General features: G+C 41.8%; 1 protein-coding gene across 1 annotated transcript in view; it reads right to left on the bottom strand.

Annotated features, from left to right (window-relative positions):
* The window catches only part of Pcsk2 (proprotein convertase subtilisin/kexin type 2), a 246,580-nt gene that overhangs the window by 31,811 nt on the left and 187,744 nt on the right, over nucleotides 1-27,025 (bottom strand). Inside the window, exons 6-7 of the mRNA XM_006983689.4 lie at nucleotides 24,046-24,122; nucleotides 6,405-6,493 (exon numbers count right to left, since the gene is read on the bottom strand). Of these exons, the coding sequence (XP_006983751.1) occupies nucleotides 6,405-6,493; nucleotides 24,046-24,122 (166 nt within the window). The remainder of the gene's footprint in view (nucleotides 1-6,404; nucleotides 6,494-24,045; nucleotides 24,123-27,025) is intronic.

Here is a 27,025-nt window from a genome sequence, read left to right as displayed (position 1 = left end):
CTGGGGCCAGGCTCCTGGGATTTCTTTTCATCATGTTAACCTCAGGAGGACTGAGGCATGCGTTAATTGAATGAGATACATTATTAATTTTGCAAATGACAGCATGATTAGTGGCCAAGACACAGGCTCAGAGTGATCTGAAGGTTTTTAGGGAGGACCCCCCCCTCTCCTGTGCTCCCAAATGCCCTGGGAGCTGTGGACAGGTAGTGGGAGACCGGAAGAGAGAAGTGTCGAAGGAGCTGTGAGTCAGCTCTACTGGTTGACATGACCCCATTGGTGAGGACGGCTACAGCCTGCATAGCTGGCATTTCTACCCTCCATCTCCCCCCCCAGGTCTGTATACCTCATTAACAGTCACAGTACTCTGTCTTTCCCCCCATTTCCATGCATTTAGAGGCTATAGCTGCCTCCTGGCTTAGTTTGCACCATGATGGGCCTGGTTCCCCGGGGCTGCGAGGGTGTAATGGATTTATTTCAGCAGCACCCTTTCCATTCTTCTGTCACCGGAAGTGTTCTCTCATCTGACACCAGTGCATGCCGGTACAGATCACCCTGGTGCTTCCGGACCAATGATTGGCACCTTCTGTGCTCAGGAATATCAGCCTCGAAGGCTAAGGAGTAAGTTCATGCTCACCCAGGTTTTAGGGTCTGAACACTCATCAGTCATGATGCTTATGGTGATTTTAGCTGGTTTGCTTAAGGAAAAAAAAAAAACTAACCCAGATATGAAATACATAAACTGACTGGTGTTATATGTTACCGGCCAATAACAATGATGATCATAAGAAAGTGATTCATTTGCTGACGGAGAGATTCCATGTTATGTGATCAGCAGTATGGTTTTCATAGTCTTTGAAAAATCTTTGTTAAAATTATCTTTTGTTGTACCTCCCCATGTGAGGCCTCACCTTCTTGTAGGAAGGAATGAGGAGTGGGTTGGGAGGGGGAGGCTGCAGGGGTGGGAGGAGGGGGATCTTTGATTGATATGAAAATTTTTCTTAATAAAAAAAATTACCTTTTGTTTTTAATTAACACTAAAATCGAACACCATCGTGGCCTGTCTCCTCGTTTATTTATTTATTTTTTTATGGTGGAAACATCAGATAAAGGCGATCTCATCTCCTGTTCTTCTGTGCAAACCCATCTGCTCTGATTCGAAAAGGAAAGCAGCTATGGCTGAATCCACCTGGGCCTGCTCTGCTTTGGGTCGTCCTGGGAAGCCCAAGATGGCGTGGAAGTAACTGGAGAGCCCGAGTGTGCATTGTTCTCTCTGCCGACTTGCTTTACTCTGCTCAGAGTGAAAATGATTATGTCACGTTGTCTTCTCCTCCACCCCTGTGTTGGAGCTGCTATGAGGGGGGGGCGGCTCATTGCGAGTCACTGTGGTCCCCTCCTGCACATCCACCACGGGCCACACAAGTGGACTGAAGGCAGGAGGCAGCATTTCCCCAAGGCTGTGCATGACCTTGACTGTTCAGCAGGGTTAGGCTGACAAACCAGCAGGGAATGTTATTGGGAAGGTTTTTATTTTTATTTTTTTCTTATTTTTGCGCATTTGCTTACTTAGGACTGATAGATTTTTTTTTTTTTTTTTCGAGACAGGGTTTCTCTGTGTAGCTTTGCACCTTTCCTGGAACTCACTTGGTAGCCCAGGCTGGCCTCGAACTCACAGAGATCCACCTGCCTCTGCCTCCCGAGTGCTGGGATTAAAGGCGTGCGCCACCACCGCCCGGCAAGACTGATAGATTTTTAATTTCAGTTTTTCTCAATCTTCTTTTTTCAGTGTGTACATGCTGTGGATATCGCTCTGTATAAATAAAACAGTGATTGGCCAGTGACTAGGCAGGAAGTATAGGTGGGACAAGGAGAGAGGAGAATTGGGGGAACAGGAAGAAGGAGGGGGAGACACTGCCAGCCACGGCCAGGACAAGCAGCATGTAAAGATGCTGGTAAGCCACGAGCCACATGGCAAGGTATAGATTTATAGAAATGGGTTAATTTAAGATATAAGAACAGTTAGCAAGAAGCCTGCCACGGCCATACAGTTTATAAGTAATATAAACATCTGAGTGATTATTTTATACTTGGGTTGTGGGACTGCGGGGCTTGATGGGACCTGGAGAGAAGCTCCCCAGCAACATGTACATGTGTGTGTACATGTGTGTATGTGTGTATGATGTCTGCACATGTGATGTATGTATGTGTGTACACACATGCCATGACATGAATGTGGAGGTCAGAGGGCAACTTTCAGGACTCAGTTACCCTCTTCCTCTCTGGGTTCTGGGGACTGAACTCAGGTTAATAGGATTGTGTGACAAACATTTTCATCTTCTGAACCATCTCTCAAGTCTGACCCATATGGTTTAAGAGAGAAAATTAAAAATAAGAAAAGAATTGTTTTTTTTCTTACATAATCACTCCTAAGAAAGACATTTACAAAATAAATAAAATTGGTCTTTCTTTTCCAAATTCATACAATTAAAGAAATGGTTAAGGGAATATCAATAATTAAATAATCAGATATCTTTTGAAATGATTAAAACTTTCAGACTATAATAATAAGCCTGGGACACCAGTCTCCATGTTAGACAAATACTGTTAAGGAGCTAGCTTGGTTGGAATTCTTCCTCCCTCCCTCCTTGGCTATGTAAAGAAGAAGTAGCAACAACTGTGTCCTTAAAAACAGATGTCAGGAACCGGAGAGTGTCAGCTTTGAAGGTCTCCCTTTAAGGGGATTTCTAAGGGTCATATGTGTCCCTGAGTGGAACAAACCAAGAAGAGGGAGTTGGTTTCCAGTCACAGAGGCTTGCAATTCCATCCTGATTCAGCTACATCAGTAGAGCTGGAGTTTCCTAAGCAGGGACACCAGGTGAAAACTGATCTCACAGTTTACCAAGATGTGGTCCCTGTATTAAATTTTGCCAGCTACATGTGTCATATAGAGATATAATAATGTGATAGAACTACAGAGGGCATTATTAAATGAGTCAAGAGTTTTGCACTGTGCCTGACAGAGAGGCAATATGTTGATTTGTATGATTAGCTTTATAATTGCCATTATGCAAGTATCCATGGATACTTAGACTTTTAGGGTCTTTTTGGGTCCCAATATTTTGAGATTTTGAAAATGAGAACCTAGAAAAAGTCACACACTGTATTTTCAACACCTGAACACCAGGGGATGTTGGTGGGTGGTCTTGCACTCTGTTCTGCCTGGAGGGTGCCAGGGCACTGTGCAAAGGGCTCACTAGACTGGTGTCTCTGTTGCACCCTGGGGCAGTTCCTACTGATGTCTGGTCCCCAGACATCCCTATAGCATATTTGAGAAGCAATGAGCTGGGAGTGTCTGGAGAATGCTCCTGGTTGTTGGTAACTGATCTGATGCAGGCAAAGTAGCAAAGATTGATGGCTCTGGTAGGCGGGATCTTTTACTTCCTTGGTTGACATTCCACTGGCTTTGTGCCTTTATGTCCCAGTCTCTCAACTCTACTGAACTACCCATTCTTTCATTAAGTGATTATTGGTATCTTAGTGGGCTTATCCATTGAATCCCTCCCTCTTCCTTCCCTCCCTTTCTTTTTCATTCTTTCCTCGTATTCAGAAGATAGAATTTGCACATAGACTGTGAACTAGAGTCTGGTCTGGATTCTTCAGTGCTAATGTGAGATCAAATAGACAGATACTGCCTTTGTTAAGACTGTGGTCACCAAGGGAGAAACAGCGATCAAATGGCCGTGCAGGACACAGACGACTTTAGGTGTCAACTTGCCTGATGAAGGAATACCTTGGGAATTGTTGAAGCATCATTTTGAATGTGTCTGTGAGACTGATTCCAGAAGAGACTGGTTGAGCCTGAGTGGTCTAAGTGGGGAAGATATGTCCTCAAGGGTAGCATCCAATCCTAGCCATACTTTCTAATTCATATTTTATGAGGTTTTACCTAGTTGCATTTTCCCAGAGATTGATTCATATGTGTATGGGAAGTTAATATACAACACACCATATGCATATGACTGTAAGTGGGGGTTAGTTATTACACAGATGGTGCTGGGAACACTGGCTTCTGTTTGGAGAAAAAACAGAACGGCTAGTTGACTTAGCACTACATCTACAAAAGCAGATTCTAGATGGACTGGTGGCTTTGTGTCAAAGTTTGCACTGACTTAAACAAACGCAGGTCAATTATTTATGACCTGCCAAGAGTGCTTAAATACCAACAGGAAACATGAGCAAAGTCTATGAACTGAAGAGCTCAACAGGCAGGAAGCAAATGAAGAGGTGCTTAATGGTCATCCCCCCCCCCCCCCCCCGCCCTCCCTAGAAGATTAGTTTTCTATTTCACAATTCCATTAAGTAGTGTAAGTTGGGTTCTTTTTCAAGATGCTTCTGATTCAGCCTTTCGTGTTCTGGGATTATAGGTCTGTGCTACTAAACTGTGACAAGCATTTTTCTTTCTTCTTTTCAAGATGGCCTGAATCAACCCACCAAGTGTTTCAACCAGTGCCTCCCTAACCTGGCACTGAACATCTCCAGAATGCCACAGACTGGCAATTACCGCAGCTGATCACCAGGTGGTGCTTTAGCCCTCCATAGCACAGAAAGTTCCTTAAGGAAAATTCTCTGCAAGAGTTTGGTTCATTTTCAGTGAAACACACACACACACACACACACACACACACACACACACACACACACACACACAAGCTTTCAGAGTTGTCAGCCTGAATAAGTACAATATTTTCCCCTCTCAAATTTGTGCTCTTAGGATTATCATGGCATGCTGGTTGTTGCTGTGGTTCATAATGCTTGTTAATTTTTTGTAGGTTCTGAAAATAAAGCTCAGGTCCTTGTACTTAAAAGGCAAGCACTTTATCAATGGAGCCAGCCTCCACCCCTCCAGGCATATTCTTTTGTGAAATCCTGCACCCAGCTCAGGCAGGTGTTTCTGCAAGCACTCTGAAAATAAGGGTGGGTTTGTAGAGTGTCCATTTGCTTTATTTAGGCCTCTAGAAATGTGTCAGTGCAAAGTAGGCTTACAGTTCAATAAATTGCTAGGAAAGAAATTATCAAGAAAATTGTTAAAAAGAAAGAAAAACAAGATTAGGTGACTAAGCTTGAATGAATTCAGAACCAGTTTGACCCAAAACTGAAAACAACCAGAAAACATTCCATCCTCAGGCATCTTGTTGAAAACTTCTGAGTTTGCCTGTCTTTCTCTCTAAGTCTCGTAAAGAGAAAAGTATAAAATATTGGGTCCAGTGGGGCTTCATAAGAGATGCCAGGTGGATCATGTCTCCTTAAAGAAGTGATGGATTATACAAAACAGTTTCAAGGCCACCCAGCATCTTTGAAAGCAATCCTCACACACCTCCTTATGTTCTAGAGAATATATTTGATTCTCATTAAAATGCTACCAACACTGACATGATAAAGTAGCAACTTTGCGATGTGTTATATTTGCTTATGCTGCAGAACGTTACTTTAACTGTGGAAAGGTGTGTTGCTTTTGTTTATGCTGCATTTGTTTAATGATGTAAGGATGTGTATTTAATTATGTAAAGATATGTTGTACGTGTTTCACTCTGCCTGCCTAAGACATCTAATTGGTCTAATAAAAAGCTGAACGACCAATATCTAGGCAGAGAAAGGATAGGCGGGGCTGGCAGACAGAGTAAATAGGAGGAGAAATCTAGGCTCAGAAAGGGGGAGAGAAATGAGAGAAGGAGGAGAGAGTAAGGAACGTGCCTGGGGCAAGAAGCCAGGCAGCTGCCAGCCAGCCAGACACAGAGAAGCAGTGAAAGTAAGATGTACAGAAGGAAGAAAGGTAATAAACCCTGAGGCAAAAGGTAGATAAAGAGAAACAGGTTAATTTAAGTTAAAAGAGCTAGCCAGAAATATGCTAGGCCAAGCATTAAAATCTTAAAAAAAAAGAACCAAACAAACAACAACAACAACAAACAAGTAATGACTGCATTAATGTAAAGTTAAATACCAGAAATTATCATTTTTTTTTTTTTTTTTGCTGTCAGAAAACAAGGTTGTGGTTATGCTTGGGTAGGTATGGGTAATACCTGGGGACAGGGTCATGAGGAGGAGGGCTTTGGGGTCTGGGTGGATTTTGTTGGTTACATGGATGTTTACAATTATGAAAATCCATTCACATTTGAGCTATGGGCCCGTGATCTGCCTATTTTTCAGCATCTTGTGGTTAAGAATATTGAAAGTATATTGAGTGCAGGTTAAAATTAAATGTATTCCCCATGCTTGCTCCACTTGTGGGTCTCAGAGTTCCCACCCAGTGGGATAGTTTTGCTGGACCTTGTAAGATTGGAGATCAGAATGTGACAGCTCCGGGTGCAGGCTGCCTAGCATGGTGCCTGTCTCTGGCAGGGCTGGCTCACCTGCCACCTTGGAGTTGTATGCTACGCCGACTCCACAGATATTGTTGCTGGCTGCAGCAGAAACTTCTCCTGCACACCTAGTTCCATGGCTGTGGGGAAAACAGAGGCAAGTCAGACAAATGGTCAAAAGCATTTGTAGGGGATTTCTTCAGTTCTGTCTGCTCCTGGTTGTTGGTAACTGATCTGATGCAGGCAAAGTAGCAAAGATTGATGGCTCTGGTAAGAGGGATCTTTTACTTCCTCAGTTGACATTCCACTGGCTTTGTGCCTTTATGTCCCCAGTCTCTCAATTCTACTGATCTACCCATTCTTTCATTAAGTGAAGGACTAGGATCCATGGGTGGTAGTTACTTCCAAGGGTATTTTAGCATACAGGGGTGAGATGTTGCCTACCAATGATGGAGTGATGGTCACTCACCTTCATTGAATTAGCTTTCCACTTTGGCACAGAAACAAGAAAGCACCTTCTGGCAGTATTTTGGAAAAGAGGAAGTTAAAGGGCCCCTGTTTTCAGGTTAACCATGACTCTAGACATAAAAGACCCTAAAGATGCTACCAGAAAACTCTGAACCAATAAATAAAAATCCAGCAAAGTAGCAGGATACAAAATTGGAATCCAAAATCCAATAGCTTTTTTTTAGACACCAATGACAAACACGTAGAGAGAGAAAATAGGGAACAATCCTAATAGCCAAGACAACAACAACAGCAACAGCACAGCAACAACAGTAACAGCAGCAACAACAGTAGCAACAATAGCAACAGCAACAACAGCAGTAACAGCAGCAACAACAATAGCAACAATGGCAACAACAGCAGCAGCAACAACAACAGCAGGAACAGCAGCAGCAACAACATCAACAACAACAGCAAAGGTAGCAACAAACCAAACTCTAATTTAACCTAACCAAGAAGGTAGGATTCTATATGGAAAAACCTTAAAAGCCCAAAAAAGCAGGGTCTTACTTTTCAAATTCTGGAGGTAACCAATAGGATTGGCAATAACCTATAATTTTTTGGGGGGTCTATGTGACCCCACTGGCCAACAACTCAAAAAGAGGTAGCCCATTCCTGGTACTGGGGTTTTATTTGGTAGCATATGGTATCTAGTTGAGGCATTGAACCCCCATCATAAGTAAATCCCATTTCAACTTTTTATACATGTACATATTAGGAAGCTTCTGCAGTAGTATGTTTCTATATGAGTTTTTCAAAAGGCCTTTATTATTAGTTATCCCTCCCTACATTCCCTACCCTGACTTCCAGTTCCTCACCCCTTTTAATCTTTCCTGTTCCATTTTTCCACTTTGATCTTTACAAACACTATAGTGTATATACTTGAGTCATAGAGCATGGACAAATCTAGCTGGTATTCAGCTGAAAGCTTTGTCCATACTGGCTAGCTTTCAGAGTACTAGAAGGTGCTATACATGCCACCAGAGGAGAAAAGAAATCATCAGACTCATCCAGCTGCAAACCCTGAAAACTATAATAATGACTTGCCTGGCAAGATATGCCCATTGGTGTAATAGTGGCATGAATGTTATGGGAGTAACCAACTACTTTTTGATTGGATTTAAGTATTGCTTCATAAGATGGAACCCATACTTGACCCTGTAAATGAGGCTGAAGACTCGTGGCTAGATAGGTTATGGGAAAATAGTAGTAGGAGGAAACCTACTATGATTTGTGGTATTTTGAATGAGAATGGCTTTCATAGGCTCATGAATACTTGGTCTCCAGTTGGTGGGACTATTTTGGAAGGATTAGGAGGTGTGGACTTGTTGGAGGAGGTGTGTCACTGGGGATGGGCTTAGAGGTTTTAAAAACCCAACCATTTCCATTTCTCTCTCTCTCTCTCTCTCTCTCTCCCTCTCCCTCTCCCTCTCCCTCTCCCTCTCCCTCTCCCTCTCCCCCTCTCTCTCCCTCTCTCTCTCTGCCTCTTGCTTGTGAATTAAATGTAAGCTCTCATCCACTGCCCCAGCACCATGCCTGCTTACTTGTTGCCATGCTTCCCACCATGGTGGTCATGGACTCACCCTCTGAACTGTAAACCCCCAATAAACTCTTTCTTCTATAAGTTGCCTTAGTCATGGTGTCTCATAGCAGTAATAGGAAAGTCACTAAGACACAATGGACGTAGCAATTAAACAATTCTTAATGATCTATTGCTACTCATAGATCAGTGCATCACTCAACCTTCATTAGAGAAGCTTCTTGCAGTAGATAGCAATCTGCACAGAACCCACAATTGGCCAATGTGCAGATGTTATCATCCCCAAATGAGAAGTAGATATCACATCTTTCTCCTCAAAGTTCAATGATCTACATGAAAAGGTACTAAGATCCATGTAGAAAGATAGTAGGAGCCAGAGATAGCAGGCAGCTTTAAGAAAGCAATGCTTTGGGGCTGGAGAGATGGCTCAGTGGTTAAGAGCACTGACTGCTCTTCCAGAGATCCTGAGTTCAATTCCAGCAACAACATGGTGGCTCACAACCATCCATCATGAGATCTGGTGCCCTCTTCTGGCATGCAGGCACATATGCAGACAGAACACCGTATACATAATAAATAAATAAATCTTAAAAAAGAAAAACAAAAAGAAAGCAGTGCTTCCTAGATGCAACAGGAAGATACATATATGAACTCACAAAGATTGTGACAGCTAGCTCAAACCAGAAAACAATCTCAGCATAGAGTGGAGGGGGCGGTTGTGAAGTTCCACCCCTAGCTGAGGAACTATTGGCAGTTGATGACTGCTGAGAGAGAGAAAGTCCATTTCTTTAAGGAAGCAGTCTCTGAGAGGCTACCCATGCTCTAGAAGATGGCCCCATGCACATACTGGCAGCACCAGGTGGACTCAAATAATAATCAAATAATAATAATAATAATAATAATAATAATAATAATAATAACTCGTGGCATTGGGATTGAATAGAGACAGGGTACTTGGGGAAGGAATTGGAGTGGAAGGATTTTGAATATTATATACATATACAAAATTCTCAATAAAAAAGAAGTGTTCAAGCCGGGCGGTGGTGGCGCACGCCTTTAATCCCAGCACTCGGGAGGCAGAGCCAGGCGGATCTCTGTGAGTTCGAGGCCAGCCTGGGCTACCAAGTGAGTTCCAGGAAAGGCGCAAAACTACACAGAGAAACCCTGTCTCGAAAAACCAAAAAAAAAAAAAACCAAAAAACAAAAAACAAAACAAAACAAAACAAAACAAAAAAGAAGTGTTCAATATTATTAGCTATCAGGGAGATGCAGTTTAAAACAACTTTGAAATTCTATCTAATCCCTGTCAGAATGGCAATCATCAGGAAATCAAATAATAACAAATGCTGGTGAGACTGTCAGGAAAGGATAACCCTTGTTGACTGTTAGTGGTAAGACCAATTGATGTGGCCACTGCAGAAAAACAGTGTGGGGAGTCCTCAAAAAGCTGTAAGTAGAACTATCCTGTGACCACACAAGTCAACTCCATATACCCAAAGGACTGTACATATTGTTGCAGAGGCACTGGCTTGTTCATGTTATCTGCTGCTTAGTTCATAGTAGCCAAGAAATGAAATCAGTCTATATGTCCATCAGCTGATAGATGGAGAATGAAAATGTGCTACTATGGGATTCTATGTACCATTCTACATGTTCTATACACTATGGGATTCTATTAAGCTGTGAGGAAAAAATAAAATTATGAAAATTTCAGGTAAATGGATGGATCTGGAAACCATTATATCGAGTGAGTTAACTCAGATACAGAAAGACAAACACTGCATGTTCTTCTCTATACGTGGACCCTGGCTTCTAACTTGTAATTTTGTATGCTTAACTTGGAGTACCTTTAGAAACCAGGACATTAGAAAGAGGTTCCTGAGAGGGGCTGCCTGAAGAGAGAGGTTAGTAGAAAATAGGTAATATAAAAGTAGAGAGGGGGGAATACTTGGGGTAGGAAGGTTTAAAGGGTTGGAGGATAGGGGAGACAAGAGGATGGAAATTAACCAAAATGAAGGGGATATGAAAATAATATATGGACATCTACTATCTTGTAACTAAATTAAAAATGTGATTTATATTAAAAAAGAATTTAAAGGAGACAACCTTGCATGGCTGTTCCCAGAAGCCATAGGCTGTTAAACACAAATTCCTGTGCCAGGAGTCAGAGAGCTCCTTAGGAGCTGATAGTTACAGAGAATCCGAAGGCCACTCCCCCAACAGTATAGGCTCTTGATAGTCCTCTTAGTTCCCCGCTATAACCAGATGATAAGACCTTATTGCTGAAGATACCATACACCTTGGCTGCTCAATATAGAGAAGGCAACGTGGAAGTGAGCTAGAAGCTTCCTCCTCCACACTGGCTAGCTTTCACAGTCCTGAAAGATACTATTCAGGATGCTGGAGGAGAAAAGGCATCAATGGCCTTTCCTGCATGTGAATCCTCTGATCTATGAAACCAACCCACCACGCAAGATGTGCTAACTTGTGCAATGGTGCCATTACTGTTCTGGGGTAACCAGTTGCTCTTGGATTGGATTTGAGGCCCTCTCTGCAGGAAGGAATCTATACCCGATACTAGAAACCTAGACAAAACTCCATGCTGGGAGAGACCATAGACCCTGAGGATAGGAGTGGAAAACTGAATACTGTTGTTTAGCCAAACTGCCATAGTATCACATTGCCTTTTAAATCACCCTAATCAGAGAAACCTCTTTTCAGTGAATGGTGTTTAATGTGGAGACTTGTGGCTGTAGAAGGTGATGAGAAAAACAAAATATTTACTCTCTCCCCTCTAAAGTTCAGGGAAGATGGCAGAGGAGGGATGGAGATAAGGTACGAGCTGAAAGATGGGGAGAAGGGCTACGAAATACCATCTTCAGGACAAGACACCGCCCTTGAAATCCTGAACTCATAGCAGATGGGGATGCCTGCACTGGGCTTATCAGTAGCCAGGCACAGATTGAGGAGGGGCTAAGGGACTCTAACCCCATCTAGAACTATTTGCTATGGATAGAGTCTGGAAGGGGAGGGGTCACTACCTTCAGTTATACACCCACTGGTGGCCCCGCTAAGTGCCAATGGGTAATTTCGATCCAATGGGCATAGAGATGGCCCCGGTTAAACCAGGGTCATAAAAGAAAACTAAAAGCCAAGAATTTAGTAAAGGGACTAGTAGAGTTGAAGGGGAGTTGTTGATAGAGGTCAGAGGGAGAAAAGTTGTGGGGACAGAGTCATCAAAAAATATCATATCTATGTGTGGACTCTGTCCTCTACATTTCCTGAGTGGCTTCCTTGGTTCTACACCTCACCTTTACAGCTTGACTTAACCCCAGGGCTCAACAATGCGTTGCCTCTGCAATTCCCCCAAAAGCTCTGGTACCTAACTCCCACAGAGACTCTGCGTCTATCAGCCTCCTCCCTCTGTCTCCAGTTACATCTCTTTGAGCTCCTTTAAGTCTGCTTTTGCCCTTTGATTCTGGATCTATCATCCATCAGTCAGTCTATCTATCTATCTATCTATCTATCTATCTATCTATCTATCTATCTATCTATCTATCTATCTATCAATCACTATCCATCTGTCTGTCTATCTATAGTGTGATGTATACTATGTAATCTAAAAATTAATATTAGTGATTAAGATGGTAATAAAAGAATCTGGGGCTGGAGAGATGGCTCAGCAGTTAAGAGCACTGGCTTTTCTTCCAGAGGACCCAGCTTCAATTCCCAGCACCCACATGACAGTGCACAACTCTCTATAACTCCAGTTCCAGGAGACCAGACACCTTTACACAGACACACATGCAAGCAAAACACCAATGCACATGAAATGAAAATAAATAAAATTAAAAAAAGAGGAAAAGAATCTGTAGGCTTGGTGGTGATGGTGCACACCTTTAAATCCTAGTGTTCAGGAGGCAAAGGCAGGAGGATCTCAATGCATTCCAGGCTAGCCTGGTCTACAGAATGAGTTCCAGGACAGCCAGAGGTACACAGAGAAACCCTGTTTTTTTTTTGTTTTTATTTTGTTAAACACTGGGTCCCCAGCTGGTGGCACTGTTTGGGAAGGCTGTGGAACACTTGGAGGAAGTAGGTTATGGGGCACCGTAGCTGACCACACTTCTGGTTCACTCTCTGCTTTATCAGTGTAGATGCAACACGGCCAGCCAGCCTCCTGTGCCTGCCACCCTGCCCTGCCTACCTGCTGCCATGATGGACTACATCTTTCTGGAACTGTGAGCCAGAATAATCCCTTCTTCCTTAAGTTGCTCTTGCCAGGGTATTTTATCACAGCAAACACTTGCTTGCCCATTTTTGCAAAACCGATTAATGTGGGTATTATCTTATTGTTTAATTTGCACTTTCCTTTTTTACTAGTGAGGTAATGCTAGAAATATTTTCTGCATTTCTCAAAAATTAAGTTAATGAATCAATTTTAAAATGACAGATAGAACTGTATGAATTCACTGAGAGCAATGTGATATACTGAAATCTGTGTATACTGTAGAATGAATGAGTACAAACAAATGCATGCCTTGTGTAGAACAATGGTGCTTATTATTTTAAGCTGAAGGTGACTTGTTACACAACATTACTGTAGTAATACACAAACAAAAATGCATAAAACAGGCTAGAGGGGCAAGTTAGGGTTCACTTAGGGGAACTAGCAAGGGGAGGGGCAAAAGACCTCGCCCTTTCAAGATCAAAGCACGATGTATAACCAAGTGTAGACCCTTCAAAACACCTGATAACCATGCCGCCTGGCCAAGCATCTTGTATAAGACACCTGGTAACCATGCCTTTAGACCCTATCATGCAGCCTTGGGGAGCAACTCTGACTCTCTGACCTTGAGTGAAACCACCACAAGTTAGAATCTCTGTGGGCTCCCACAGAAACTCACTTTGTAGCCCAGATTGGCTTTAATTCTAGGCCTCCCAAATGCAAGACTACAGATACAAGTCATCATGCAGAGCATCAAACATCTGTCTCTAAACACACTCTACTGAAGGCATAATGTAACATAAACTAGGCTGGATGCCAGCAATGACTCTTTCCCCCAACATTGGTGCAGACTATGGGCTTGGGACTATGGTAAAAACTCTATATAAGTTATCATATTTAGCCCTCAAAAAGGTCTGTTATTTTCTCCATTTTAAATAGAGAGGAATAGAACCATTGGGTCGCTTCTCAATTAAGAGGCACAACCACAATTCAACTCAAGTCTCTACTTCCAAACTTCTGATTTTATTCTTGCCATTACTATTATCTATTCCCAACTATCAGAACTGTGCAGACAAAAGTGAGTTGCTTAATTTTATTTATCAACTTGGCTGGGCCACAGAGCATGTAGATATTTTAATTTATGAAATATTTTAAGCATTATAACAGTTTTGATGAACAATGTCTCTTATAAGACCACCATATAAGCCTAACAGCCAAATATTTTCCAGACTTCAGAGTTTTTGAGTCTTTGTACATGTGATGGAAGCCTTTCCACCATCATTCCTTCTTTGCCTCCTTGGAAATTCATGATTTGACTATTTTTAACATTGAGCAGTAGTCCACTAATAATATGTTGTAAATTATTTACCCATAATCTAATGGTAGGTGTGGTGATATATTGTGTCCCTTAATATGTTGTACACCCTAATAAAGCTTATCTGAAGATCAGAGGAAAAAGCCAGTCACTATATTAAACATAGAAGTCAGACAATGATAGCACACACCTTTAATCCTAGCATTCGGGAGGCAGAGATCCATCCAGATCTCTGTGAGTTCAAGGACACATTGGGAACAGAGCCAGGCATGGTGGCACACACTTTTAATCCCAGCACTAACCATAGAGGTCTGGAGGTCTGTACAGACAGACAGGAAGTGATGTAGCTGGGCAGAGGAAGTGAGATGCAGAACAGAAAGGCATATAGGCATGGGTATACAGGAAGTAGATCTCTTTGGAAGCTGAGGAGTTGGTGAGGTGAGGTTGTCTGTGGCTTGTCCTGATTCCCTGATCTCTCAGCTTTCACCCCAATATCTGGTTCTGGGTTTTTGTTAATAAGACTATTTAGCAATTTGTCTTACAAATAGTTATTTTATTCATGATTTTCTTGACTATCACACATCATTTGAAAAAGAAAAGTCTTGTATATTACTTTCTTATGTCCACGTGGGAGGGTTTTTCTGGGGTACTCATATAGGAATGAACATGGATGGTGTGGTTATAAATTATCTTGTGCATGGTGGGGGAGTGTTAACACTTAATGTTGTCAAATTTTACCATATGCCCATCTTGTTAGTGTGAAATGGTATCTTATTGCTTCCTTTTACATTTTCATCATTATGACCAAGGCTGTATTTTCATATGCTTAGTTTTCTCAGAGTTTCTCTTCTGTTGCCTGTTCACAGCCTTGATACCATTTTTCCCTATCAAGACGTTCATCTTCTGTTAAACGTATTTATAGCTGTTCTTTATGAATATTGAGTATTACTCCTTTTTTAGACAATTTGTTGCATATGCCTTTTAGTTTGTGGCTTGGCTTCCAACTTTATTTACTATCACTTTTATTAAACAAATTTTTGAAAATTTGATAATTTAGGTTTATCAGGTTTTTTTCCCCCTGTATGGCTTAGAGTCTTGTTTAAGAAGACCATCTGATGTCAGGATATAGAGATATTTCCTACATCTAATTCTAAAAGGTTCATACATATTTAAGACTCTATTTGTGCTCAGGATGTAGGAGGGATGCCTAGTTTTCCTCGAGTAGCAACGACTGGCAAACTCGCTTCCTCGAGTAACAACGAGTAGCAATTATTGAATGCCACCATGCTATCATTCATTTTTTATTGCAGTCTCAATCATGTCATAAATTTATTTGTATGTGGGTTCTGTCTCTATATTCTGCTTTCTTACCTCTTAAAATATACATGTGTGCCTAAGTGTGTTTATTAGATGTGCAGAAACTTATGGATGCCAAATTCCCTGAAACTTATAGGTAGTTGTAAGCCTGTAATTTTGATATTATTCTTAATGGCCATGGGGATGTCTCTGGGGTCTGTCCTGCCTCCTGAGGTCATGTTGGTGTCCAAGAGCCATGCTGCAGCTGTGTCATGCTGATCTGGATGGCCTGTGCTGCCACCTGGGGTCATTGTAACCTCCTGGCCCAGGCTGCTGTCGATGGCCATGTCTGGGACCATGGTCCTACCTCAGCTGGAGTCTGTGTTAATGCCCATGGCCCATGTTGCCACCAAAGGCCACAGGGATGTCTTGGTCTGGGCCACCATCTGTGGCTGTGTTGGTGTCCAAGGGCTTTGCCACCACTGGGGCCAAGCCTATCTGGGTGGCTTGTGTTGCCACCTGGGGCCATGATGATGTCCAGGCCTGAGCTGCAGCTGAGGGCCGTGTATGGTTTTGAATTCTGTTGTCTGGGTCCGTGGCTCTGCAGCAGCCAGGGTCTGTGTTGATGTCCATGGCTTCAGTTACCACTGAAGTCTGTATGGATGACCGGAGTCAGGTCAGCTACCTGTGTCCAAGATGGTATCTAAGGGCCGTGCTGCTGCTGGGACCATGCTGGTCTGGGTGATATGTGCTGCCACCTGGGGCCATGGTTACATCTGCAGCTGAGGGCCAGGTCTGGTTTTAATTTTGTTGGGTGTGTGTGGGTGTGGGTTTCCCCAGGCATTTGGAACTTTGGACTGCAGAATTTTGATCTGATCCTTCCCATTTCCCGCAACCCCCACCCCCCCACCGCATTGGCTCTATTTCCTAGTTATTGGTCCTATGGTTTGCTTTAGTTGATTCTGTGGTTGTGAGTATCACATCCAGGCCCTAGATTCACAGACTATGGAGGAGAAGGCAGATTTATTCATCAAGGCAGCATGGGTAGTTTCTATGCAACCTTTTTGTCCTCTACTCTCCTTTTGTTCCGACAGCCAGAGTTCCAGGACAGCCAGCTGCAGGCTTTTCATCCATGTCACTGGAGATGGAAATTCCAGGATCAGGCATATAATAGCTTCAATGTAGAGAATGTCCAACTAGCTTGGCATGAGCCATGCTTGCTGGTTTAGTCCACTGAGCTGTAAGGTCAGGCTTATTAGAATAGATGGGCATGAATACACTAGATGGACTGGTGACTCATGGGGCCTGCCAAGTTGCTTTTGGTTGCCTGGCTCTGTTTTATTTTGTAGAAGTGAGGGAACATCTTCATCTTTCTAAGGCTGTATTTTCTAAGACTTTTCAGTTTTGCAATCAATCATCTCTCTCACACATAAGGAAAGTTTTTATTGAACTCCCCTTTCCACCAATAACAGAAATACAGAAAGTTTAAACTTGTGTGTGATCTCCTTTTTTTCTAGAACTTCAAGTGAGAGAGTGGATGTCTGGGTAAATGAGCAGGGAGGCTCTCCATTTGTAGCTTTGGTAGCCATTCTCCTACTTTGGACCCAAATGGAAGGATTTTTGCCTTCACTTCTGTGGTGATATATTGTGTCCCCCAATATATTGTGCATCCTAATAAACTTATCTGGGGTCAGAGGACAGAACAGCCACTAGATATAGAGGCCAGAAAATGGTGGCACACACGCCTTTAATCCTATCACTTGGGAGGCAGAGGTCCATCCCAATCTCTGTGAGTTTAAAGCCACACTGGAAACAGCCAGGCATGGTGACTCACGCCTTCAATCCCAGGAAGTAATGGCAGAAAGCAGAAAGGTATATAAGCTTGAGGACCAGGAACTAGATAGAGCCTGGTTACGCTTTTAGGCTTTTGAGCAGCAGTTTGGCTGAGATTCATTTGGATGAGGACTTAGAGGCTTCCAGTCTGAGGAAACAGGATCAGCTGAGGAACTAGTGAGTTGAGGAAGCTGTGGCTTGTTCTGTTTCTCTGATCTTCCAGCATTCACCCTAATACCTGGCCCTGGGTTTGATTTTATTAATAAGAACTTTTAAGATTCCTGCTACACACTTCTGTAGAAATCCCTTTATTGAAATTCACAACAACATGTACCTCCACTGAGGGAATGCTTTCAGGCTCTGTGTCAAGTACACTACATTACATGTCTCCATTGCCCAAGGCAAACCTTCAAGGCAAGAGCATTAATTTATTCTATAGCACAGACACTGATCTGGGCATCACCAACCCCCCACCAAACATTTTGTAGAATATTGTATTTGTCTGTCATAGCTGGGTACATTTCTTCTCTCTTGAGAGAAGGATTACTGTCACTTGAAGACCATAAAAACCCTGTGTGAACATGCACAAAATTAGCTTTCAAAGCATAGATGATTATACCAATGCACAGGTATTTTACAATCTTTATAATCTTCTGCCTAACCCATAGAGACATTTGTCTTTTGTCTATCTATTTTTTTTTAGCTGAAGGGGAAGCATATATGATGGACATTTATGAAGTCTAGGTGGAGGACCAGAGACTGTGATATTATGGCTTAAGGATTGCAAATGACTGAGAAAATGGTACTCAGCTGGGCCTTCCCAAGCTCTGGCTTGGATATAAAGTGGATGCTAAGCTAACAGCCACCTGCTAGGTTGCCTCAGTGCTCACGTGAACACAAGAGTTTGATTACATCTTTGAAAATGGTTTGAATGCTATTATCCAGGAGATGACTTGAAGATGAGTCCATAAAGACATAAGAAAAAGATGTTCATCTCTTCCTAAGCCATTAAGCATCACCAGGGTCAAGTCTAAGTTTACATCAGTGTGGCAGGAGCAAGCCAGAGAGGGATATTTTCCTCACATGTTCTTCCATGACCTGTTGCATAGAGTTCTTTAAAATGAAATACGATGACATCTAATAAGGAAAAAACCCAACACACTAAAAAATCTCTCATGTTTGAAGTTTTAACTATATTATCAATCAGAGTAGCTCCCGTAGATATGAATGGCTCTCAGCCTACATCTGTCTTCCCTTGACTTTGGCTATCTGAGTAATAAACGTCTTCTCTCTTCTTGAATTTATAGTAAACTTTTCATGGCCAAGAATTGTATCTAGTCCAGAATCTCTTCCTCTCTAGGGCTTAATAGAATGTGCAGCATCCTCCCTGCCCCATAAATATCGCCACTGGCAGGGATGACATTTCAGTGGTCAGCGCCTGTCAAAGACATGCTATGCAAGAGGGGTTTTTATGGACAACTGCACAGTAATGGAATACAGATCCACAGCACATCACCAGACACTCTCTTAAAGCTGAGTGAGGTGCAAGAGTGCTGACCAAATGTGTGCTGCAAACCTTGTGAATAACAGGCAGCTCTAAAAATGGACAGATGTCAAGGCCACTCAACAGCGTGCCTGAAAAGGTAGGCTACCCATCCATCAACCAGCTAATCAGTGTTGACTGAGTGCCAGCCAGGAAAAGAACTGTTGTTAGATCCCGAGGTCTCCCAGAAAATCAATTATATCTGCACATTATTGACGCCCATTAAATGTGTAATATTTTCTACCTTTTTTTTTGTTTTTTTGTAATTTGGGTTATTGTTTTGTTGGGCCAAATGCCATTCTCTGATTGCAAGCTAGAAGAAAAGTAATACTTTGCAAAATTTTCGACTATGTTTCAGATATATCTCTGGAGCTCAAATACTGCATATAGTGACTGAATGGTCCACAACAGGATGAATATACTACACAATGCAGTCAAGCACAGGGCAGGATATTCTCACATATTGAAAGTAGTGCTGCATATGTATGAACCTTGTTTTCATAAACAGTCCTGGCTTGGAGTTTTAAATATATTCTATCAGAAATGTACACTGGAAGAAAAACAGATTAATCAGTAAAGAACAGAGGCTGGGATAGCATGCGTTAAAATGGTTGGGAAAACCCACGGGGCACATGCTGCTTTGAATGTGGTTTTTCATCCAAGGAATACATTTCAGTTGCTTGCTTGAGGGTCCTTTGTTGTATTTTCTTCTTTCCCCAGTAATGGGTTCTTGGGATAGATGGCTCCTGCCACTGCTGATTCCTGTGTAGCAATTGCTCCTGGGATCTAACTAGCCTCTGTGGCAGGTAGCCTTGCTGGAATCAATAGCAGCATGCTCCTTCTGGGCCAGCAGCAGGCAGCTTTATTGGAGACTTAATGCATGCTGTGATGAGAATTGCTTAAGAGACCATAGAGCCTGAATGGAGGTGGCGTACCAGATTTTATGACCGTGTCCAGAAAAATACACCCAGAGAGGCAGTGGCATGTCCCTTTGATGGTACAGGTACAAAGCTGGCATGAGGCTTTGGGGAAACAACACAGATCTTGTACTGGCCAAGGGCAGGTGCTGAGCTCAAGGCTCCTGTGTCTCTGGATGACAGCGTTCTTTGGGTTCAGTGGGATAGGGACCCTCATCTGTGACCCTGGCTCAGTTTTTCACCCATCCGCAAAGTCTGTCCTCTTTTTTCTCTTAGCAGCCTATCTCTCTCCCTCCATTCACCCTTCTTAGGATATTGCTCCCTGCACTGTCTCTTACTTCTGGGCCAGATGTCCAGGGCATTCCTTGAATGAATTCTATATCTCTCTTTCTTTCATCTTCTTTGCTCCCACTTCCAACTCTACCTATGATCTTCATTCAAGTCTTGGACCAATGAGCCCCTCTCTGGCATCAAAATTCTCTCCTACCACCTATTAACTGTGCAATCTTGTACAAATGGTGTAAGCTATATGCTTAGGAATCATTCTGGTAATTCAGAGATTTATGATAATTAATTAAATTAACACATACAAAGCATTATGACTGTGCCTTAGAGATACTAAGTTTAGTTCAGTGCATGTTAGCTTGTTGTGTTATGTTAGCCTTGGATTCAGTCGGGGTTGTGGGGATTCAAGCATGCGCTTCCTACCTCATATAATGTGGCAAGTTCCTCAGAAGTTTGCCTAACAAAACCAATGCTTTCAAGAGTACCAAACTCAACCCCCAGGCCTATTCATTGCCTCTGTCTAGGCCTCCTGCATTTGAAGTTTCTCTCTCATTGTAATGTTATGGTCGGGACAGGAAATGTTCCCAACAGGCTTATTCGACAGCTGGCATCATTTTGTTTGGGAGGTGATGAAAGAAACAGGGAGGGCCGGGCGGTGGTGGCGCACGCCTTTAATCCCAGCACTCGGGAGGCAGAGCCAGGCGGATCTTTGTGAGTTCAAGGCCAGCCTGGGCTACCAAGTGAGTTCCAGGAAAGGCGCAAAGCTACACAGAGAAACCCTGTCTCGAAAAACCAAATAAATAAATAAATAAATAAATAAAATAAAATAAAATAAAATAAAATATAAATATTAAAACAAACAAACAAACAAACAAACAAAAGGGGCTGGAGAGATGGCTCAGAGGTTAAGAGCACCGACTGCTCTTCCAGAGGTACTGAGTTCAATTCCCAGCTACCACATGGTGGCTCACAACCATCTGCAATGAGATCTGGCGCCCTCTTCTGTATACATAATAAATAAATAAATCTTTAAAAAAAAAAAGAAAGAAAGAAAGAAACAGGGAGGTGAGGTCTAGCTGGAGAAGTTAGGACTTACACTTGGAGGCCAGATGTGCCCTGGCTTTTTCTTGTCTCTGCTTCCTGTCAGCCATGAGGTAAGCTGCTTTTGCTCAGCTAAACTCCTGTCACAATGATATTCTGCCTCTCCTGGGGCTCATGGATCGAAGTCTCCACACCTGTGAGCCCAAATAAAACTTTCCTGCTTTTAAATTATTTCACTTAGATATTTGACATAAGGACAAAAGTCCGACAAATACCAGGATAGAGAAGGTGTATACAAATCGAGCAAACTCTCACGTTTCCAGCTCTCAGCACCCCCACCCATTCTCCACTTCCTGCCTTAAGTTATTGTAAGTAGTACTGAAGATGATACCAGGTACAGTGTTCATTCATTCTGCAGGGAACTTTTAGTGATATATCCTACACATGGAGGACATGTTATTTACCTTATTTAAATTCTCTTCATGCCAAGCAGGTGCCGACTTTTTGGGCCAAGGTTCTCCTAATGGGGTGGGCTTGAACTTTATCTTACCATCCTCATACAATCAGTTTCAATCCCTGTTATGTTTGTGAGGCCACAAGTCTGACTGACCTGGCATCACCCAATCTTTGCAGTACAAGTTGTAGTGGATGAAAGTCTTTAAGAATGACTTGATGATTGGGGGAAAGTTATTTATTGGTCAGAGAGGAGGGACACTCTGTCTTGAGTCATTGGCTTCCTAGGACGCAGGCAGTATGCTTGCCTGACTCACTAGGACTGTGACTCTGGTAAACTTGTCATTTGGGAATTCTTATTGCTGACAGTGATGGATTTTTATTACATTAAACACTAATTAGTTCTAATTAGAGGTTGTTAGCCTGTTAAAAATGGAACTTTCAAGAACAAACTTATAAATGAAAATATTTAGGAGATAAGGCATTTTTGTAGAGGTTTTTTTTTTTTTTTATATATACATTCCTACAAATATCACACAAGAAGGTTTAGCTTGGAGGAGACTGCGTTTATATTCAGGAAAAACTCCCCTATCTGCTTGGGTCAGTTTATCAACACTTAATACCTATTAGCTACAGAGAGATAGCATGGTCTGGTTCATGTGATGCTACAGCTCTATTATGCTCATGAGAGGGCCAGGAATCATTCAATGCTGAGGCCAGATCCAGCTGATCCCAGCCTTCTAGATTCACTGTTAGTTATTTATAAACTCTTGCTTAGGAACATTTTTTTGGCAACTTCATATCCTTGTGTCTAAAAATGATTTATGTGGTAAGGTACTAGGATGCAGGGTTACAAGTCATGGGAATAAGAAACACTTCGTGGCCAAAATTCTCAGATCTTATTAGATACTTTTCCATCCTACAAAGACATCCTTCCAAGCACTGCATGGTCATCATATTCTGGCTGCAAGAACTTAGTAGAGATTGAATTATGCTACTGCACATCAGTAACCATCCCTTAAAACTATTGTATGCCTGACTTTAATTCTCATCTTCATTCTCTCTGCATATCTGAAATTGTTGAGCCTCCACACCCATGTTTCCTGGCTTGATAGGAAGCTAGCCTAAGCCACCTGCTTCACTGAGGATCTATGCTGGCCACTTCTGGATATCACACTTCTTGAATAAAATAAATAGTGATATGTATAAAAATGGTACATATTTGATCTGGGCACGGTGGTGCACGCTGGGAATCCCAGCACTCAGGAGACTGAGGCAAGAGAACTGTTGAAAGTTCAAGGCCAGCCTGGGATACATAGTAAGTTTCAGGTCAACCTAGATTACAAATTATGACCCTACTTCAAACAAAAACTGAAAGGAAAATAAAAAAAGCAAGAATTTGGATTTTAAAACACTGTAAAACATGACCTATTATTGGCTTTGACTGAACCTGATTTGATTGATCAGGGAAGCCACTCAGCCTTTCTCAACCTTTCCCCTGTCACTAAACTGAAGGAGGTAACTTCTGCTTGATCTAGAGCTTAGGTTGTTCACAAGAAGCAAGAGCAATGGGAAAATGCTCTGTGCATGGTGTGCTCCCATGCTGTGAATTGAAATTCATATACTTTTATGGTCTTCACCCAAAGGCAGGGATAATACAGAAGCAGCAGCTTTATTTATGATTTAATTTACTTTAAAATTTAAAACAGTTTATTTTAACTGGTACATAAAATGTACGTATTAATGTTACTATGTGACATATCAATATATCATATTTACATTGGGTTTAATATTTTAATATCCCTGACTTCTCAAACATTTAACTGTTTCATTTTGAAACTTTAAGTCCTATTTAGCTTTTTGAAATACATAGACACCATTGTCATCTATAGCCACTCTTCCCTTCAGTAACCAGAACCCTTACTCATCTATGTGACTTTTGAACTTAAAAACATTTTTTTTTGAGTAAGCCAAACACCTAAATTTCTGAATATTTCTCATACATAGCTAACCATTTAAGCAAGATATTTACTTGAAGAAAGAAGAAGCCACATTATGTGGTCAGTAGCAAAATAGGATGGAGAAAAATGATACCCTTAGATGGACCATATGGTCCATATTTCAAACCTCTGTCAATTACACTTTTGTGGAAAGGTCTACCTGAGATGTTATGAGGTTGTAGCAGAAATATTTTTAAAAATATGTAAACATTGAACCACTGACAAAATTTTTATTGGAATAGAGCCAGAATGATGGTGCATGCCTTTAATCCCAGCACTAGGGAGGCAGAGGCAGGCAGATCTCAGTGAGTTTGAGGCTAGCCTGGTCTACATAGTGAGTTCTAGGCTAGCCAAAGTTACATAGTAATACTCTGTCTCAAAACAGAACAAAAAAAGTTTCTCTGAAATAGCTTTAATAGGACAAGTGAAATCTTTTAAATCACTGTAGTGAACTGAGAAAACTTTCTTGTTTCTGTTTTTTCTTATCCATCATAGGTTAGATTGGCAAACCATTTCTAGTTTAACAGAACAAGATGATAGTCAAACAATAATTCTTGAGGGCCACTGTATAATACTAAAACTCCAAAGATTCAGAAATGTAGCCACTATGAAGAAGAACATACATAACACAGTGCAATGTTGGTATGATGTTGCTGATGACACTCAAGCCCTAAACAAAACAGACTGAAATCAACCCCAAGGGCTAGCAATAAAGATGCTTTCAAGGCTCAGTTTACCTGTTGAACCAGTCATCTGTGTATCGTGGGTAGGGATAGGGGTCATTGCTGCTGAAGTCATAACTTGCATCAGAGTTCTGAAAAACATAAGGGGTCTCAGGTCAGTAAAGCTGCAAACACATAAAGGGAGCTGGGGCTTTCAACACCCCGTGATCTTATATTTGTAACTCCTCCTTGGAGGTTGTGCTAAGGCTCTGCATTATTGCATTTTGCATATACTTTATTTATTATATTTATATATAGTAGTATATCCTTGCATATATTGCAATCTGTGAGGGCCAGCTCTTGCAAAATCGTGACAGACCTACATGTGTCCTTAGAACCTGTGTCCCCTATTTCAAGCCTTCAAAGACTTAGCAAATGTGAGCCCAGTGTTCTCCAGGAATAGCTTCATTTTAAGTCGGGGTACCTCTTGTGTGTTAGCAGACTCCACCTAGAACCCAGCTTGTGTTGAGCTTCATTGGTACTTCTGTTCACTGATGGCCGCAATGCTCTAGTTCTCATGTCGTAAGTGAGACAGCCTTTAGCATTTAATTCCTGCTTTATGTTGAAGACTCACTTCCATAAGGCTCCTTCACACTGGCCTGCTTAAAGCTTGTCTCCTTTCCCCTCATATGTGCTGGCTTTTTTCCCATGTCTCCTCCCATGTGTACAGTTAATCTCATTGGTTGTCTTTATAAATCCCATGAAGAGTTTATGTATGTCAGACACTTAGATAAGGACAACACAGTGCTGGCATCCATGCTCTTACACATCTTAGAGCCTAGTTGGAGGGAAAATCAACCAAATGACTGAATAAATAAACATGTCATTGTAAATTTTCATAATTGTGTACTCTTACAGCCTACAATAGTTAGGAGTGTGAAACTCTGTCATCCTGTAACTTCCTTTCTCCATTGTGAGACTTTTGGCAAATAAATCAATCGTGTACTCTATTCAATCATCTTTAAGTGATTTTATACATGTACTTAGGTTTCCATTTGGTTTGTCTTTTATTCTTTGCCCATGTGCTGCAATGCCTACTGTTATTGAGTGAATAATCCACTCCTGTTGCCTTGCCTTCTCTGCCTTCCCAGGAAGGCTGGTCTGTGGAAAGTCTTTTCTCCATAGTTTCTTCACTTTTGGGTTTTGCAAGGAAGACTCCAGATGGCTTCTCGATTCACTTTGGGTTCAGAAAGATATTTTCATTCCTTCTTTAGTGTTCCTCGATTTCATGGTTCTGAGACATTTTTAGAAATTGTGTGTGCTCCTTCATTAGGTAAAAATACTTTAGTATGTGACACACTTTAATTTGAAAAGCTAGTGTTTCAGTGTTGTCCTGTTTGGGGCAGGATATTGACTAATCCCAATTATTTTTGTTTTGACTTGTTGGATGACAAAGAGCTGCTAGATTCCACTGGTTGCAGTGATCAGAACTGTAGTACAGGCTGAGTACCCAGAATCTCCAGCTGTGGAATATATAATTCTAACATACATATTCTCAACATTTTTCAGAACAATGAGATGTCAAAAGTAGAAATAAATTCTACACCTGACCTTACTTTCATGGAAAAATGTAAATGTGCTAAGAATATTGTATCAACAGTGGAGGAGTGTTCCCCTTTCTATACATCCTCTCCAGCATAGGCTGTCTTTAGTGTTTTTGATCTGAGCCATTCTGACAGGTGTAAGATGATATCTCAGAGTCATTTTCATTTGCATTTCCCTGATGGCTATGGATGTTGAACAATTCTTTAAGTGTATCTCTACCATTTGAGATTCTTCTGTTGAGAATTCTCTGTTTAAATCTGTACCCCACTTTTAAATTGGATTATTTGGTATTTTGATGTCTAGTTTCTTGAGTTCTTTATGTATTTTGGAGATCAGCCCTCTGTCAGATGTAGGGCTGGTGAAGATATTTTCCCCTTCTGTAGGCTGCCATTTTTTTCTTATTGACAGTATCTTTTGCCTTACAGAAGTTTTTCAGCTTCAGGAAGTTCCATTTATTAATTGTCGATCTCAGTGTCTATGTTATTGGTGTTGTATTCAGGGCAGTCACTTTGGAAATTGGTATGGCATTCTCTCAGAAAATTGGGACTCAATCTACCTCAAGACCCAGCTATAGCAATCTTGGGCATATACTCAAAGGATGTTCAGTTATACCACAAGGACACTTGCTCAACTATGTTCATAGCTGCATTATTCATAATAGCCAGAACCTGGAAACAACCTAGATGCCCCTCAACCAAAGAATGGCTAAAGAAAATGTGGTACATTTACATAATGGAGTATTACTCAGTGGTAAAAATAATGACATCCTGAAATTTGCAGGCAAATGAATGGAACTAGAAAAAAATCATCCTGAGTGAGGTAACCCAGACCCAGAAGGATAAATATGATATGTATTCACTCATAAGTGGATGTTAGCTGTAAAGTAAAGGATAACCAGGCTACAATCCACAACCTCAGAAAAGCTAGGCAACAAGGAGGGCCCAAAGAGAGATGCATGGATTTCCCTGGGAAGGGGAAATTATAAGAAATCTCCTGGGTAAATTGGGGGTAAAGAAGGGGATATGGAAACATGAGGGATCCAGTTGTTCGGGTTGGGGGCAGGAGGACAGGAGAATAATAAAAGAGATATCTTGATGGCAGAGTCGGGGGTATTTGGGGTTAGGGAGAAACCTGGTGCTAGGGAAACTTTTAGGAATCCACAAGGATGACCCTAGCTAAGGCTACTAGCAATAGTGGAGAGGGTGCCTGAACTGGCCTTCCTCTGTAATCAGATTGGCGACTACCCTAATTGCCATTGGAGAACATTCATCCAGTAACTGATGGAAGCAGATTCAGAGATCCACAGCAAGCTCCGGGAATCCAGTTGAAGAGAGGGAGGAGGGATTATATGAGCTATGGAGGAGGGTCAAGGTCATGACAGGGAATCCCACAGAGACAGCTGACCTGAGCTTGTGGGAGCTCATAGACTCTGGACTGAAAGGTAGGGACC

The sequence above is a fragment of the Peromyscus maniculatus genome, chromosome 4, assembly GCF_049852395.1.
Source record: "Peromyscus maniculatus bairdii isolate BWxNUB_F1_BW_parent chromosome 4, HU_Pman_BW_mat_3.1, whole genome shotgun sequence".
Classification (NCBI taxonomy): domain Eukaryota; kingdom Metazoa; phylum Chordata; class Mammalia; order Rodentia; family Cricetidae; genus Peromyscus; species Peromyscus maniculatus.
Note: the sequence above shows the minus strand (reverse complement) of the source record. Positions and strands in the feature narration are given on the sequence as shown.